We start from the raw sequence: 16,713 nt of genomic DNA, 5'->3' as shown, positions 1-16,713 counted from the left end.
CCTTCCACGTGTCATAAAACAGTTAGTGAAACTTCTCCGTTATTACATCGAACAAGGAATAATTCTTTGTATATATAAAAACCAAAATCTTTGTTCGGTTTGACGGTGAAGCTCAATCAAAAGAACTTCAGCGTCTAAACAAAAAATGGAAGCCTCTACCGGAGTTTTGCGCCGATTTCCTTCCGTCGCCGGCGCTGTTGCCGGAGTTAACAACAACCGCTTTCACCATAACTCTTCTAGTTCAAAATTGTCCATGTTAAGTTTTACAGAAATTAGGGGAAGTTTGAAATCGAAAAAGTTAATGGTTTCTGGGTTTAAAGATGAGGGTTATTTGGAGTATTATAATTCTTCTGGTAGAGGTAGTAGTAGGATTATTAGGTGTGGGAAGAAAGAGAAGAACAAAGAGAATGACGTGGCGTTGAAAAAGACGAAGAAGAAGATGAAATTGCTTAAGGGTTTGTCTAGGGATTTGTCTAATTTGAGTGAGATGGGAATTGGTTTTGGTTTTGGTTCTGATATTGGTTTGGTTGATCAAGTTCAAGGGAAGACTATTTCGGTAAGTTCTTAATGATTTAATTTTCTGTATTTCTCAAATTTGAATTGTGTTGTTATTATCTTGTTTGTTTAAATTAAGTTATGCAATTATTCAATCTGTGTAAAGTTATTGTCTTGTTTGTTGTAATAAATCAGAAGTTAAACTGATCTTGTGAGATGATCAACTTTTTGTTGGTGTTCAGGTTTGAGCAATATATATTAGTATACAAATATATAATTTTACTAAGTTCAAACCTAGTTTTGCACCTATGTTGTCTATAGATCTACAAATCTAAAATCCTAGATTTAGCTTACTGATTTGGTATTTGACACCCAGAGGTAGAAGCCGGATTTTCACCAAGGGGTTCAAAAAATGAAAAAAAGTAAACATGCGAAGAAGTTGAGAGGATTCAATATCTAACATATATACATGGAGGAAAAACAATGTATTTTTTGGCGCCTTCTGCACACCTAGCTCTGCCCCTGTTGACACCCGTATCCCTGTTTTATGATCTTCATAGTTTAATACTCCAAAATATAATTCTGCTCAATCAATTGCTCGAATCGACCAGTTTAGTTGTATTAGGTTTAGACTAGTTAATGGGCACACAAAATTGCACAAGTTAGATAGAAGTGCAAATACACAAGCGGATTCTCAAGTTTGAACTTCACTATGCTGTTAAAATTATGGGTTCAAATCTAATATTTGTTGAGATTTTAGTAGGTTTTTAAATATATATATCTGTGTCAAAAGTTATTATTTCATGTGAAACCGTAGCCCTAAGGCTACATCCACCCTTGCAATTAGATGTGTTAGATGACTAACCAAATATTAATATAATTTCTTTTATTTCTATTCTTGTGGTAGTAAATAAGTTAGAACTATATGGAATATTTCTCTTCCAGTTTGTTTATGTTGCCTTTCCTCTCTATTCAGGAAACGGCAGAGCTATTGTTAGGACAACTTCAACAGCTAAAGGCAGAGGAGAAAGAGTTGAAGAGGAAAAGAAAAGAAGAAAAAGCACTCATGAAAATGAAAGGAGCAAGTCAAGTACAAGGCATAACGAACCGTGAAATGTCATCATCTTCAAGCTCTTCTTCCGAATCAAGTGAATCAAGCGATGATGAATGTCAAAATTTGGTTGACATGAAAAGCCTGAAAATAGAATCTCTTGCCCAAACAATACCGGAGGCATGTGAACGTGCACTCGAGAATGCAACATCAACAATAGAGAATCATATGATTGAGCCTCGGACTCAACATCCGGAAGTGGATACATCAGTAGAGATCTCAAGCAAATCATCAACTTCCAATGAGGACTCAACAGAGAGGATGACGAGTCTAGTAGTACCTGTCCCTACTATTTTAGAGCGAAGCGAGGAACACTGCTTGGAAGCTAGTGACCGCTACATTGGCAATGTAGGCAGCAGCCCTAATGCAGCTGTAGCTGCTACAACAACAGCAGCGGGGACGAAGAAGATTGAAGTATGTATGGGGGGTAAATGCAAGAGATCAGGCGCTGGGGCGATATTAGAGAAATTTCAGCAGATGGTTGGGATTGAAGCTGCAGTCTCAGGATGCAAATGCATGGGAAAATGTAAAGTTGGTCCCAATGTCAGAGTTTCAGGGTGTAGTAGCAGCAGCAGCTCCGCCGCGTTCCTAGCTGGTGATTCTGTCTCTGTTAACTCTGCTCCTAGCAGTAATAGTTCTTTGTGTATTGGGGTTGGTTTAGAGGATGTGAGTTTGATTGCAGCCAATTTGCTTGGTAGATATCCAGAAGTAGGGCTAGCCAATGCCGTGCGTTAAGATGTTCTTTTCTTTCAATGCATTAGGTAGGATATGAAGTGATTTTTAGGATTAGCAATGGGTTTTGGATTGCTTTTTGATAATGTAAATATTATCATTATTTACTACGTTTGCTATATTCCTTTGTAAATAGTATATTATTATTTACTGAGACTTTAGTGATTGTTATGTCATGCTATACTGTACTTTGGTCAATTCATTTTATATGGCACCTTTTTTTTGATCCGTTGTAGCAACATTATTTACTTTTAAATTTTCTCTTCTTTTGGCACTAGTATTTACTAGTAGTTGATATGGGAAAAGTCATTTTTCTTAATGTTTGTGTTCGATCAAATACTGTTGTCAGTGACTTACAGTTTTCGTGTTCAGTCGAATACTATTCATCTAAAATATACCATACGGACCTATTTTTACCTGCTCGTTTTTACAGTTTCACCATGTTAAAGCATACAGAGAACTGATAACACCATCTCTTCCCATTGACTTAATTAAGCATATTTTAAGAATAGGCATGGCTAACAAAATAGGGGAAGGGGAAAAAATGATCAAAAGCATCTCAGGTTTTTTGGGATTAAGGCGTAGTTGATTGATATTAAACGTACATTCTATATCCGAGATATTGAGACAGTAAGGCATAACATAGTTGACAAATTGAAAAGGTGTTAGATAGCCCAAAAAGGAAACATAGCATATTACTACCCTCTATCAAACAAAATGAGGGAATGCTCCGTACTACTGCTAAACAAGTATTCATAGACTAGTCGAATATACACACCACCGATTTCCTCTACTGTGTATATGAGACGGGGGTTTAATATTTGTTCTTTGAGTGCTCATTGCTCACTGATGACAATGTTTTTTCCTGAGCTCATGAGGTGGTGAGTTATTACACCGCTTTATGAAGGAGTCGAGGGTCTTCTGTTTTGAAGGGCTGCTGTAGGACTGATTAGTCGAAACTTCCAAGGACTTCTCGTGGCCATCAAGCATCTGCATACACATTTGTAACTTTATTAGCGAGGGTGCTAGTTTTGTACCTCAAGTATTCAATAGAGAATTAAGTAGAAGACCTGTCCGAGATTTTCCAGCTTGCTCTGAACAACATCCCTGTACAAAAGTCATAAGAATAGCCATTACACCAGAACTTCTACCTTTAGCATGTTCACTCTCAAATAAATTAGAAAGCTCTATTAGTAACAACAGGACGTACCAAATAATGTCATCAACAGTGTCATTTGCCAGCAGATAACACACATTGACAGAGGACACCTAGAAAGGAAGCACATCCATTAAAGTTCTGACTCCTGAATATATTGATTTCTTAGAGAATTAACGCTACTGTAGTCTGCTAACTTAACATGCAGAGACACCCATAATTTAGTCGTTATTTAAACCAAAATTACTGGAATACAGATAGGAAATAGCGAAATACTGCAAATGAATCAGTGTCTTCCAACTTATACTCCTTTTATATTCCTATTTTTGGTTGCATTAAGTGCTAATGAATCGCCGAGGTTCTCCCGGAAACAACCTCTCTACCCTTCCGGGGTAGGGGTAAGGTCTACGCACACTCTACTCTCCCCAGACCCCATTTTACTGGGTATGTTGTTGTTGTTGTTATTGTTGCTGTAAGTGCTAATGAATCACAACAGCTTGCTACAACAGCCAATTAACCAAGCCATGTATACTAGCGGATTTGAAAATAATTCAGGAACGAAAAATATCTTCAAACAATTATCTAACATTATGTTGCTCACCTGGCCAATTCTGTGAGCTCGATCCTCGGCTTGAATAAGGTCACCTGGTGTCCATGATAATTCTGCAAATATCACTGTACTTGCTGCTGTTAATGTTAACCCGACACCCCCAGCTTTGATGGATAGCTATAATACAACAGTTATAACAATATTATTTCCCATTTTGCATAACCTCCCTTTTGCACTTTATTTATAGATCAACCAGGAAACCAGTCATATGGTCAAATTACACAGTTTCTTTGACTAATTATAATAGATCCATGACATTACCACTGCAGCCTTAATTGTTTCTTTTTCCTGGAAATCTGTTACCAATGCTTGTCGTAATGCTGATGGAGTACTGCCATCAATCCTAATACAACCAACCTTCTTCTTCTGCAAAACAAAGGGAACATTCAAATAGTCTACAATTCTCGAATTTCAACTAAAACATGCAAATCTTACAAGTAAATAGTTGTGTATCGATTCAATCATTGGTTGATGATGCGCAAATATCAGGAACTTGCAGTCTGCCTGCATGTTTGAAAAAACTACAGTTATTACACCAAAAAGAACAAGAAGGATATCGAAGCTTATATGAAGAAGCAAGAAGTTGGCATATTGGAGAGGACGTGCAACTGCTCTATAGACAAAACATAAATCATTGTGTTGGATAGAAGGACAGCCACTTTTTGCATGACAGAGCACTCTTTGGTGTAAACAATGGAACTGATGCAAGGACCCTACGAGCATCACTTAACAACTTGAAACTCGCACTTGACTCGAAAATAAGTTTATATGAGAAGTTGAACTCGCACTTGACTCGAAAATAAGTTTATATGAGAAGTTGAACTCGCACTTGACTCGAAAATAAGTTTATATGAGAAGTTGTACATCAGACAAGTTTTAGTTGACATGTGTTGTCATTATTAGTAAGGTCTCAAACACCTAGACCTCAAGTTGCAACTTGGTTGTTTTGAGTAAACTCACATCGAGTTAAAACAGCGCTTCCAATATCCTTATTTATCTGTAGGTTGTGTATCTGATACTGGAGTTCCCTTTCTTCTATCTAATGGAAAGGCAATATCTTTCTAATTTCCAAAGAAATTCAACGGCCAATATTTTCTGATTTTATCTTCCTTTTTGGCTCTTCAACATGAGAATAGTGCTTCCTTTTCCCTTTGTACTCTTCTCCCTTACAGATGGTATTGTCTTTTAATCCAACGTGATGAAAGAGGTAAAGAAAGAACATTCCAATAGAGCAGCTGGAGATGCTTTCACTTTGTATTCTGAATATCTAGGATGTAGAAGAAACCAAGGCCATACCTCAACCATGGTTCCTAGGTAATCCAAAACTGCTGGAATTTTGGCCTCAGCAGAGGCAGTGTAAATCTGCAGCCCAACAAGCAAAGAATAGGGTTTAGAACTTTGGTAAAAACAAAGCAGCCAAATCAAGTTTTTAGAAACAAAAAAAATCCAAAAAATGGCAGTGAGCAATGTAAGAAACCTAGAGCAAATTTGTAAAATGTCATTATTACGCACCAGCAATTAAAGAAATAGGGCGCCCAGAGAAGTCTAAAGCAGCCCCAGAAGTATGGGCAGCATGCAGGTAAAAGATGTCTGAGATTAGGCACTGTTAACACAAGGTGACAGTAATTTAAGACTAACAGAAGATTTCCAGGTTTATTCCAGTATCTCTGTAAATTATAGTAACATTTACCTTCTCCAAATAAAAACTTCATGCACATTAATCTACCCTATCGGGCCAACAGCAATTCAGCTCATATTGTATTAATCGGTGGGTATTCCAGTTGATCAAATAAAACTTAGCCAACATGAACAATGCAAATGATACGGAATTTTTTTTCAAACAACAATACTTTCTATGTGCCAGATACTATGATTGAGACTGCAGACAATTCTTAAGTGGTTTTGCCATTATTTTCTTGGATGGTCTGTTCTTCTAGCATTAACTTTTAGTAGTTGTCAACTTTTTATAGGACAATTGTGCATGGATTTGACAACAAGGTCACAAAGACTCAGCTCCTATTACTCTAGGAGACTGAGGAAGCTCATTATGCTTTCTACATCAATCACATCGCTCATTTTACACAGAAACACTTAGGTGTGTGCCCCTAGCAGCACATTATGCCAGAACAGAATATTGTTGCGTCCCTCAATTTGACTTGAGTTCAATCTGCAAATTTCTCTTATAAACTCCTAATTTATTTGTGGTCTACTTACCTTCCCAGAGGACAAGTTTTTCAATCGGCCTACACACAGGAGCACTATTCTGACAGCAGAAGTTTTCGGAGAAAAGGGATATATTGTGAGTCAAGTGCTCAAGGCGCAAGAGGCAAAGAGAAGCATATCATGCAGTTAAACCAGGATAAGATCAGTATAATTTTCAAGAATCCTTGATATAGCACTCAACTCTCCAAACTGATTAAAAAGAAATAAATAAGTAATCATAATCTAAATTTGCAGATGTACCTTAGTGATGAGGCTCTTCTCTGCAAACTTAAGAGATTTAGCCTCCTCCTCGGACTGAGCTAATTTATATTTCCCCTTAATGACCTCCAACTACAGGATGCAACATTCGATTAAGTAAAAATGCTTCCTCAAAGATCAAGGACTGTCAGGCATCATTATCAAAGAAAGTTCTTTACAATCTTTGAACCGGACTATCAAGCATCATATATTTCTCTAAATCCGTTTCTTTAAATTCAAATTAGCAAAAGGAAGTTTCAAGAAATAATAATAAGTTTCCAGTAAGAAGTACCACAAGAGACGTTAAGGTATTCATAGCTGAAAATTCAAAAGGAGGTTAACTGGAATAAATAAAGGTCATTGAATGCATAAACCAAGATGATTAAAAACAGAAAAAACAGCATTTCTGGTCCAAAGTCCCCTTCAAGTTATTGGGTGGGAAGGGGCCAATAAAGTATAATCACAAAGGTATACAAGAATACCTCACGAAATAAAATATTAACATGTCTCATCTCCTTCTCCCCCAAGTCTAGGAAAACCTGTAACGAAGTGAGAGAGAATGAGATGAAGTCATGTGGCCAGAACCATCAAAATGTAAGTCCAAATTTTATACCTGTTGCCTCCGCTTCTGAGGGAGCTCAGAAAGAACATCTTTTTTCAGTCTCCGAATCATCAGCGTTGCTTTCATTAGACTGTGCAGCTCTTCGTGATTACTTGCACCTTGATAAACTCCAAAGATGCCCTAGAATGTCAGCAAACCTGTTAGAGCACTTCTTTGTTATTGTAAGATGTCAGAAAAGGCTTCTGATGCAGGGGAGTTTTGACTTACACCCTTGCAATAGCGGTTGCCATATTCATGCACATTCTTATATACATTAGGATACAAGGCCTCCAGCTGTCAAGCACACAGTTTTAGATCACAAACCCCCAATAAATAATTTTTTTCCCTTCTATTTGAAACTTGATAGTAGTTAAGAACTGTATGCAGAGTACCAATAAAAAACTTTTTTATCAATATATTGTATACCTGTTTGAATAGTTCAATTGGCCTTGATAAAGCAGGAGTTCCACTGAGCAATATCACATACTGAGCTTTCTGCAGTAGTCAAAATGTAAGTTCATCAGAACCACTCCTTTCCATTTATAGATTTGGTAAAAAATGTTGGAGCTAAGGTCCAATATATGGAAGAAACAAGCGTTTCCATGACCCTATCACCCAGTCAATTCTGTTCCACTTAATCCCTCTTTCATGCTCACCAACTTGGATGGGAGTATTCAACCAATTTCCCACCAAGTTTTCAAAGAGTCATTTGTTCAGAGGCCAACTGATACTTTTGTTTCTTTTCTTTCTTGTTCATTTCGATATGTTTCATACTACAGAAAGATTTAGACAAAGCAGATGTGAAATTTCATCTGAACTTTGTCAACTTGATAACCATGAGTTGAACTTCTCTGTTGTGAACTGTATCTTGAAATATATATTGCATACAGTTCAGGGTGGTGCACTGAACTAATTGATGCGTGCCTCTTTTCCATTTACCATTTTTTTTTTAGATGGATGAAGGTTACTGTAAAAAGTATCAAGAGATGCCTCCATGTATCGAGCACAAGTAACTACAATGATATATATCCATCTTCTTTTTTCTTTTTTTGGAAAAAAGTAATACATCCATCATCATTGAGTGAGAACACTATAGAACAAACCCACCCCTGAACACAGTGAGAATGCACACAGACCTTTTCTTTATAAAAGAAAGGAAGCAGACCTGTAATAAGGGAAGTGAAGCACCGGTTCTTTTTGCTTGGGCATTTTTCAAGAAGTGTGATTCATCTGCAATAACAACCTGAATAAACATATCATCACGGATAACAGTCATTAAGTAGCATGAAAATGCCAACCATTAGGGGAAATCCAACACAAAGCACTTAATATAAACACAATAATCAAGAGGTTAGAGAAGTATCAACATCCAAAGACTGAAGATCTTAAGCCTCTATAACAAAAGGGTATCCAAGCAAATAAGAATGCAATAAAATCCAGATAACAAAAAAGGTCTTTTAACTTTTCAGTCATGTTATATCACTCACAATAATAGACAAATACATATACTGAGCCATGTTGAATACAACGTCAAGGTCCATCAAAAGATAAGGTACTAAGGATTCAAATTGTTCAGGTATTAGAGAATTGAATTACAGCAGATGTCAGATCCTGTAGATAATGTACTGTACTTACCTTAAAAGTTGATGCCATAAGTAGATCTTGAAGCTTAGGGACTATGTCGTACGATACTATGTTGAACACACCATCAAGGTGAACGGACTTCTTAGTGTTTGAAGGCACTATTTTAAATCCTGCCTTATTTGAACCACCCCATTGAGATAAAACCACCTGTGTAATAGAAAAATATTAATTATCTGGGAACTTGAAATGCGACTTGTTTGTAACATTACATTCCTCTCTAGTGGCACTTGCTCTTTAAGGTTCCATTGCACGTAAACATAGAACTGTTAATCAACTTACCTAGTAATTGAATAGCAATGAAAAGCTTCTCATAAGTTACCTCAAAGTAGGCAGTAACATAATTAGATTCTGCGATAACTTAAGGTGCAACATTAGAAAATTTTGAACCAGAGTTAAAAAGATGGCCCATTAGAAACTTGCCTTCTTACATCTATAACATTGTGGTAGACAAAGAAGATAGGGCACGACAAGTATTTCTATAGTGGGGAACAATGATATTTGCAGTCCAATTTGTAGAATGAACTTAGAAGACTAGAAGGCACCTATGGCCTTACAGAAATTTGCCAAGACAAAAGATTGCTCTTAATACCAAATGAAGAAATCATTGATGAAGTGTGCAGTCCAGATCACTGACTACTGATTCACAGAGGAGATTGAACTGAAAGTAGGTGTCAAAAAAAGGGGAGAGCATGGCTATTGCTGGAAATGGAGAACCAAACATGGGGGTCTGACCCTGCGAGCCATTGTCTTCCACGTGGAAACCTTTGGCCACTGTTGTTGCCGCAGCGATAGAGATTCGTGAAATTTGGCGAGAGTAATTTGAAAGCTTTCCTTTATTTATTGTTGAGGGTATTTTATTCAGTACCCATTAACAAGAAACTGCAGTAGAAATATTTACAAAGTAATTTGAAAGTTGAACAAAAAAGCTATGGAGCGAGGTAGAAAAAGCAAAGCCAGTTCACAGAATAGTTTTTATGATGAAAGTTTGAGAAATGAGGAACAATGTCGGATTTATTGATGAAGATAACTAATTTGTGTATAACTTGATTTTAAGAAAAGTTTGAGAAATGAGGAACAATGTCGGATTTATTGATGAAGAGAATTAATTTGTGTATAACTTGATTTTAAGAATACAAAGAAATACTCAAATTATTAGGCAGAAATACAACAAATTAAACCATATTAATTAGGTTAACCAACATTAATTTTTCAGATTGGCACCTCGGGCCCATCCTTGGCTTTCACCTATAACCTTTATGTTTTTTTTCATTTTCTAGTAATTAAAGCTTGTGAGGGGTTGTTCTGATGGTAAGCAACCTCCACTTCCAACCAAGAGGTTGTGAGTTCGAGTCTACCCAAGAGCAAGGTGGGAAGTTCTAGGAGGGAAGGATGCCGAGGGTCTATTTGGAAACAGCCTCTCTACCCCAGGGTAGGGGTAAGGTCTGCGTACACACTACCCTCCCCAGACCCCACTAAGTGGGATTATACTAGGTTGTTGTTGTTGTTGTTGTAGTAATTAAAGCTTGCCGACCCCAACTTGGTTGGGACTGAGTTATAGTTGTTGTCTAGTAAATACAACTTCTCTTTAAGTGATTAACCAATTTAATCATATATGAAGAAAGCTAAATTTTAAGTACAAGCACAAGAAATACTAATTATCTAACATCTTTAATTATCCCAAAATCTAGTGTAATATAGTAAATATCTATAACACCAGACTAAATTAACTTTATTATGATATTTACACCTTATTTCCTTGTGTAACATTCAAAAACGTGAAACTTCTACTTGAAGTGAAATTGAGGATTTAAGAGCTCGGGTGAATTCTTTCATGTAAAAACAAGGAGTGCACAGAGCTAAATTTGAAGTATAACCAACTCCACAAATTGAATTGTAAAATACTAATGCAGCAATTGACATGATACTATACATATTTGTGAAATCATCATATTTAGATCTCAAGATATCGAACAATGCTAAAACATCAAGAAACTCAACCCGTCTACACAAACATTAATTTCATTCAACTGTTCTAAATTTCACTGCGCAATCATCAGCAACTTACTTCTCTATAAAAGAAAAATAGGAAAAAAGTTATCGAACCATACAAGTATTTCCGATGATGGAATATTCAGCCACTGTTGAATCATCTGCATTAAGCACCAAAAACAGTGAGTGCAAGGCAAAACTCCTGATAACATACAAAAATTACCATGACTTACAGAAGCCCAGTGAAGCCGTAAGGAAGATGGAACAAGAACAAGAACTGGCCATGATTCGCGGATGCATGAAACCACAGCGATAGCCTGCAAATGTGAAAAGAAATAAAACATGTATGATACATAGAGATAGGGCAACCAAAGATCCATGTCAAAGAAAATCCCGACCATAAAAAACTTGATTATACGTATGTCACACATTTGGTCATATAATTATGCATATCAGTTACGGATTGAGGTGTGTAAAACACATGCTAACTGAAAATATAAAACCATCTATGTCAAATATAGTTGAGAGAAACAAAAAATGATCACTTTTGACAAGGCATATTTAGGTAACCAATTGGCTATCAACTGTCAACATTGACTCTCAATCAGCTTAAGTTCATAGTTTGAAGGCAAAAAAAGATCTGACAAAGTGATTTTGGGTTGTAATGCAAGAACAAAGTCAGACTAGACATTACACAATAGAAGGAAGGAGCAAAATAACAACATAATCATAACCCAAGACAGGAGAACTAAAGCGGAAATGCAAATATAAATAGCAGCAGAGGAGCAGCAGTAGAAGAAGTACATGACTGTCGAAGCTTGCAGATGAGCCACAATTGTTGACTCAAATTTGAGTAAATTCTCGTCCTATTCACTATTTTTTCTTTAAGAAAGAATTTTTGTCCACAGTTCAACACGCACATATTTGATGCCATGACATTGTGCTTTTGAGCCTGGAACCTATGTTGCGCAGACTCTCCAAAACAGTTGCCGCACCCGTGTCGGATCCTCCAAAAATACACTATTTTTGGAGGATCGGGCAAGCACCCATCTATATTTTCGGAGAGTCCGAGCAACATAGCCTGAAACAGTCATTTTGTTAAAGCACACACGTGAATTTAACACAGCCTAACACTTGCGAGAACGGCTTACCATAGGTTGGCTCTGTTACTATGTAAAATAATATGAACATCCAAACCAATTTTTAAGGTAAGGTGGGGTCCACTAGAACCCTTTATATCATCCATGCCGGACAATTAATAACTCAACTAGCTATCAAGCTAGAACTTAGGGCCTAAAGTGAGACATCATAAGAAAAAAAAATACAATACCATAACCAGTAAAACGTTGTACCCTGAAAGAATAAACATTAAATTTGCTACTAACTTGATATTGCTGTTATATGAAAATATCAGCATGTAGCAGGTAAATGACTAAACCAACATTCAATTTGGCATAGTTTTAGCCAAAACCTGAAGAGTCTTTCCAAGTCCCATCTCATCAGCCAATAGGATACGCCCTCCATGCTGTAATGCAAATCTGAACAGAAAAATGTTATACCTCCTTTTTTAGTCAAAGAACAAAGAACAGCGTGCCCTTCCTACAGATCAAATTGACTAATAAAGGAAAAGCTCAAAAACTTCAAAAGAATTGTATAACATACCTGACCCCTTCACGCTGAAAAGGCATCAGCTTTGATTCAATACTATTTGGAATGAATTCATAATGATCTGGTGAAAAGAGAAAAACTAAATACACATACAAAGCTAGACGAACTGCTCTTGTATACAAAATGAATGTTTTATTGATATATAAAAGCAGGTGCTACATAGATGAGGATAAGATGTCCTATCAAAATCTAGGAAATGGACAGAAAATATGCTAGCACGACCCTTCTAATACGAATTGTATAAGAGCTACCAAAGGTGTTTATGAAGGACTAAGACTATTCGACCCGTTGCATTCAGATTTTGGATTAGATATTCATATTCTTTCACACGGTACGAAAATGTGTGCTAAGCCATTTCTCACACTCGTAAGTCTTGTTACCTGTAAACCCAGAAATCAGTTTATATGTGTGGAAAGGTGTTTTGAGTTACATAATTGTCCCAAATTAATTGGGTAAAGGATCACAAAGGTGTATTAAGGTCTTGACATACTCCACCCATTGCCTAAAGATTTTGGATTGGATGCTCAAATTCTTTCACAATACATACCATGAGAAATGATTGTCTAATAGGTATTGACGGCAATACATGGGCCTAAGATGACACAAGTACCAGCATAAAAGAATTCGTTCAAGGTGGCGTTGAACCAGCTGTTCAACTTGTACATTGTCTAATACTTGAATTTACTATCTACTCTGCACAGTAATCTCAAAGCAAGCACCTAATAGAAAATTGCAGTAAAAATCTAGCTCATTTCTGTTATTTCTTGATAATCTATTTCATGATAAGCATCGCCATGGAATTTCCACGGCAGTATAGCAGAGCAGCAGTGATTTACCTCGAAGGTCAGGCATCGCAGAAGCAGCAGCAATGGCACGTTGTACCAGAGGATCTAAATTCTCCAACTTACATGTTAAAGATGAACCAACATTAGCTTAATTAAATGGAACCAAAGAAGATTCAAGATATTTAAGTACCGGATTCTATGGAAAAAAACATATGCACAAGGTCCACCAAAGCTAACTCCTAATTTTTATTGTATTCTCATCAGAAGTTGGGAAAGTGATTTGAGGAGAGCAAAAGAATTTTCAACTCCTCACCTCCAGATTGGAGCCTGAAATTTCACGAAGAACTTTTCCTGCTATGGACAACGATGACAAAGGAAACATCCATAACCTGCAACATATATATAGAGGGACTCACTGCATTTGAATTTCGAATTCAACCCTGGCAAACATGATTTAAGATACTTGGCCAACTGACAAACTAACGGTTGATAACACAACAAAGCCAAAAACAAAAGTGTTGAATTGTGTAACCATCTTAGCTAAAAGCTTTAGCTGTTAGAGAGAGTACACTTTTATTTACTTAATTAAATCTCCAACACGTCCCCTCACGTGTGGCCTGATCTTTTTTCATGAGCACATGAAAATTCTTTTTGATTATGGCCGGCGGTGAGACTCGCACTCAAGACCTCTGCCTACTCCAATAACATGTTGAATTGTATAACCATCTCAGCTAAAAGCTTAAGTGCTTAGAGAGGGTACACTTTTATTTACTTAATTATATCTCCAACAAAAAGAAAAAATGTGAGTGCTAAGGATGGTGCTATTCAAGAGATGGGAGAATAGTTCTTCCCCGGGGAAAAAAAACATTTTTTCATTTGCCCTTTCTTTTGGCAACACAGAATACAAATATATTTGACATCCACACAATGGTTGTCTTCGGTCATGAGAGAAAAGGATACAATGAAATGTCATTTGCTATCAGTTTGTCTACTTGGATGAAATCTAGTCGCAGAGAACAGGAGTGCTTTTTGTTACTTTTAGACTTTTAATTCCCATATCTCCTCTTTTTCGAAGTTTATTGGAAATGAGGATTGGTGTTGCCAACTACAATTAGCTTGGGACTGAGGTGGAGTTGTTGTGGGGAGGGGGGTATTGCGTAGCAGCAGTTTCGTTGCCTGCTTCGACTATATTTGAAAGGAAAAGGAAATGGGTGGAGGGCGGCATAATAAAGAAAAGGACAAGAATACCTCTCTTTAGCACTCCAACTGGCTTTAGGGATTTTACGGCAAGCTTCAACAAGGATCTGGTAGAAGATAAGATCCACATTGTTTCCAAAAGCCAAAAAGGAAATCTTCAACAGAATGACATGATGCAAGTAGGCCAATAGCTACCTGGTCATATGAAAACTTTGCTGCAATATTTCCACTTGCATGAAGGAAAAATTTAACAGAGCGCTTTTCTTTTAGCTGTTTCACATGATTGCCATCATGAGGTCCAGAATTTCCAGCAGAGCTTGTTCCTTTGTTTTGTCAAGGGTGTTTAATGGACAGGCATACAGGAGTCAGGAGTCAGGAATATCTGAAAATCAGATATAACCACCTTAAGATGGGAGATGCAAACACTCACCAGAGACCTTATCTTCCCCTGATGAAGACTTTATTGTAGGTGCAGCAGATGATGCTTCTTCCTGCAACAGAAAAAAGGCAGTAATGGGAGTACCCAATAAGCTATTAATTCAGTTACAACTACTACTACTCAGTTGCAAACAAGTTGAGTAGGCTATATGAATTCTCACTGATCATGTTTCCCATTAAAATTCATCTCAGGCCATCATGCAAAATAAAAATAAAAATGAAAAGTATTAGAAATTCACTAGATTTCCTACTGGCATAAGAATCTCTAATAGAGCTAAAAGACTCCTAGAAAGTATAGGACCTAACATAGATGTATCAAAATGATTAAAAAATATTCCCAACTAATTGGTATCGCCTGTATAAATATTTTTCTTCTATTGTGTCTTGTCTTGTTGTTGTTCTTACTTGTTGCCATTACTTTTTTTCATCCTTTTTCCAGCCGAGGGTCTATTGGAATCAACTTCTCTGCCCTTCCAGGGTAGGGGTAAGGCTGCATACATCTTACCCTCTCAAGACCACACTTGTGAGATATCACTCACTTGTGAGAAATCACTAGGTTTGTTGTTGTTGTATTGCGTCTTGTCTCTCGTGAAGTCTGCTGATTCTAATAAATTAGTTACTTATCGAAAAAGAAATACTAACAATTTAGTTGGCAAAATATACAAATAATGTCAAGAAAAATCACCATAACACCAATGATATTGAGCAACCGTTTTAGCTATAGGCTCACCAGTGATGCACATATACAGACAGTTACATAACATGGACAGCACAGCTAAATTCTCCAAAGATGTAAGAAAACACAGACTAAACATGCAAATATCTGTAACCTAAGGAGTCAAACAGATGTATTCAACCTAAAACCTTAACGCCATAGCTGGAGTAGATCAATAACTCATTTCAGGTCTCATTCTTTTCGTTGGTCAAGCCAAGCCTGTACAAATATTTTGTTGAAAGGTGGTGGTGGTGTTATAGCAACAATTATGCCCAAAATATTAAAACTCTTGAAGACATAATTAAGTATGAAAGACAGGGAGAAACCCTGAGCAAACAATTTATTTACTTGGTTTAATTCTGAAAATCAAATCAACTCGAACCATATCACCAGCAGAAATCACAAATATATTTTACAGAGTGCAGATAATATGCTTGAAGAAATGCCTAGGAGAAATTAAAATCAAACAACGGTGAAAAATCCCAAATGGGTATGATTAAAAACGAAGTAGAAATGAAACTGAGTAGAAAAAACTGACTCTTTTATATGTAGCTGGAAAGGCAGAAGGGAGTGTAGATTGCAGAGAAGCGGCACTAGTAGTAGCAGTAGAAGAAGATGCGTTGCGCTCAGCTATTTGTTTTAGGGCATCTCTTTCGAGATTGTCCAATTCCTCTACACTCAATTCCCAATCATCCAAATCCATGGTTAATTGGTGTCTCCTGTTGCTTGCTTGCTTCTACTCCAATTTTGAATTCAAGAATTGCTGCCGGGTCTTTTCAAATTTTGGGGTTTTGCACTAGAGATATTTTGCAGAACAATTTGACAAATATGGTCCCTTACCTTTGGAATAGATTTACAATAGTCCCTTATATATACTCTTGAACAGGTTTAGTCCTGTAAATTTGCCAAAAGAAATCACTTCTAGTCTCCATCAAGTATTTAATTTGGAGTGTTTATGGTTCGGTTTGGGACAAAACCAAACAAATTAATTTGATTTTTCAAATACTAAAATTAAACCAATTAAGTTTTATCGGTTTAGTTTTGTCATTTTTATCGGGGTTTTCTTTGTTTCGGTTTTTCTTAAGATATGAAGCATACAGTGCTAGGTGCAT

At 36.7% G+C, this 16,713-nt stretch overlaps 2 protein-coding genes across 4 annotated transcripts; one reads left to right on the top strand and one right to left on the bottom strand.

The window, feature by feature from the left end:
* The first annotated feature begins 72 nt into the window (after positions 1 to 72).
* On the top strand, positions 73 to 2,514 carry LOC104247447 (diacylglycerol O-acyltransferase 3). Its single transcript, XM_009803469.2, has 2 exons — positions 73 to 556; positions 1,472 to 2,514. Exons 1-2 carry the CDS (start codon positions 146 to 148, stop codon positions 2,339 to 2,341), a joined length of 1,281 nt encoding a protein of 426 aa, XP_009801771.1. The 5' UTR covers positions 73 to 145; the 3' UTR covers positions 2,342 to 2,514.
* A 369-nt stretch (positions 2,515 to 2,883) lies between these two features.
* LOC104247448 (uncharacterized) lies at positions 2,884 to 16,391 on the bottom strand. 3 transcript variants are annotated; one of them, XM_009803470.2, is made up of 24 exons: positions 16,140 to 16,389; positions 14,879 to 14,939; positions 14,644 to 14,771; positions 14,500 to 14,555; positions 13,565 to 13,640; positions 13,303 to 13,369; positions 12,461 to 12,527; positions 12,270 to 12,336; positions 11,032 to 11,115; positions 10,918 to 10,959; positions 8,801 to 8,956; positions 8,331 to 8,408; positions 7,592 to 7,660; positions 7,394 to 7,459; positions 7,178 to 7,306; positions 7,047 to 7,103; positions 6,568 to 6,657; positions 5,401 to 5,466; positions 4,540 to 4,608; positions 4,366 to 4,470; positions 4,096 to 4,221; positions 3,549 to 3,607; positions 3,409 to 3,445; positions 2,884 to 3,328 (listed from the first exon to the last, which is right to left on the bottom strand). In XM_009803470.2, exons 1-24 carry the CDS (start codon positions 16,302 to 16,304, stop codon positions 3,182 to 3,184), a joined length of 2,067 nt encoding a protein of 688 aa, XP_009801772.1. In that variant the 5' UTR covers positions 16,305 to 16,389; the 3' UTR covers positions 2,884 to 3,181. The 3 variants fall into 3 exon arrangements, with proteins under 3 accessions (XP_009801772.1, XP_070016502.1, XP_009801773.1); XM_070160401.1 differs by lacking the exon at positions 7,394 to 7,459; XM_009803471.2 differs by lacking the exons at positions 2,884 to 3,328; positions 3,409 to 3,445; positions 3,549 to 3,607 and having other exon boundaries at positions 4,093 to 4,169; positions 16,140 to 16,391.
* Positions 16,392 to 16,713: the final 322 nt, after the last annotated feature.

The sequence above is a fragment of the Nicotiana sylvestris genome, chromosome 10 (assembly GCF_000393655.2).
Source record: "Nicotiana sylvestris chromosome 10, ASM39365v2, whole genome shotgun sequence".
NCBI classification, from domain to species: Eukaryota; Viridiplantae; Streptophyta; class Magnoliopsida; order Solanales; family Solanaceae; genus Nicotiana; species Nicotiana sylvestris.
Note: the sequence above shows the minus strand (reverse complement) of the source record. Positions and strands in the feature narration are given on the sequence as shown.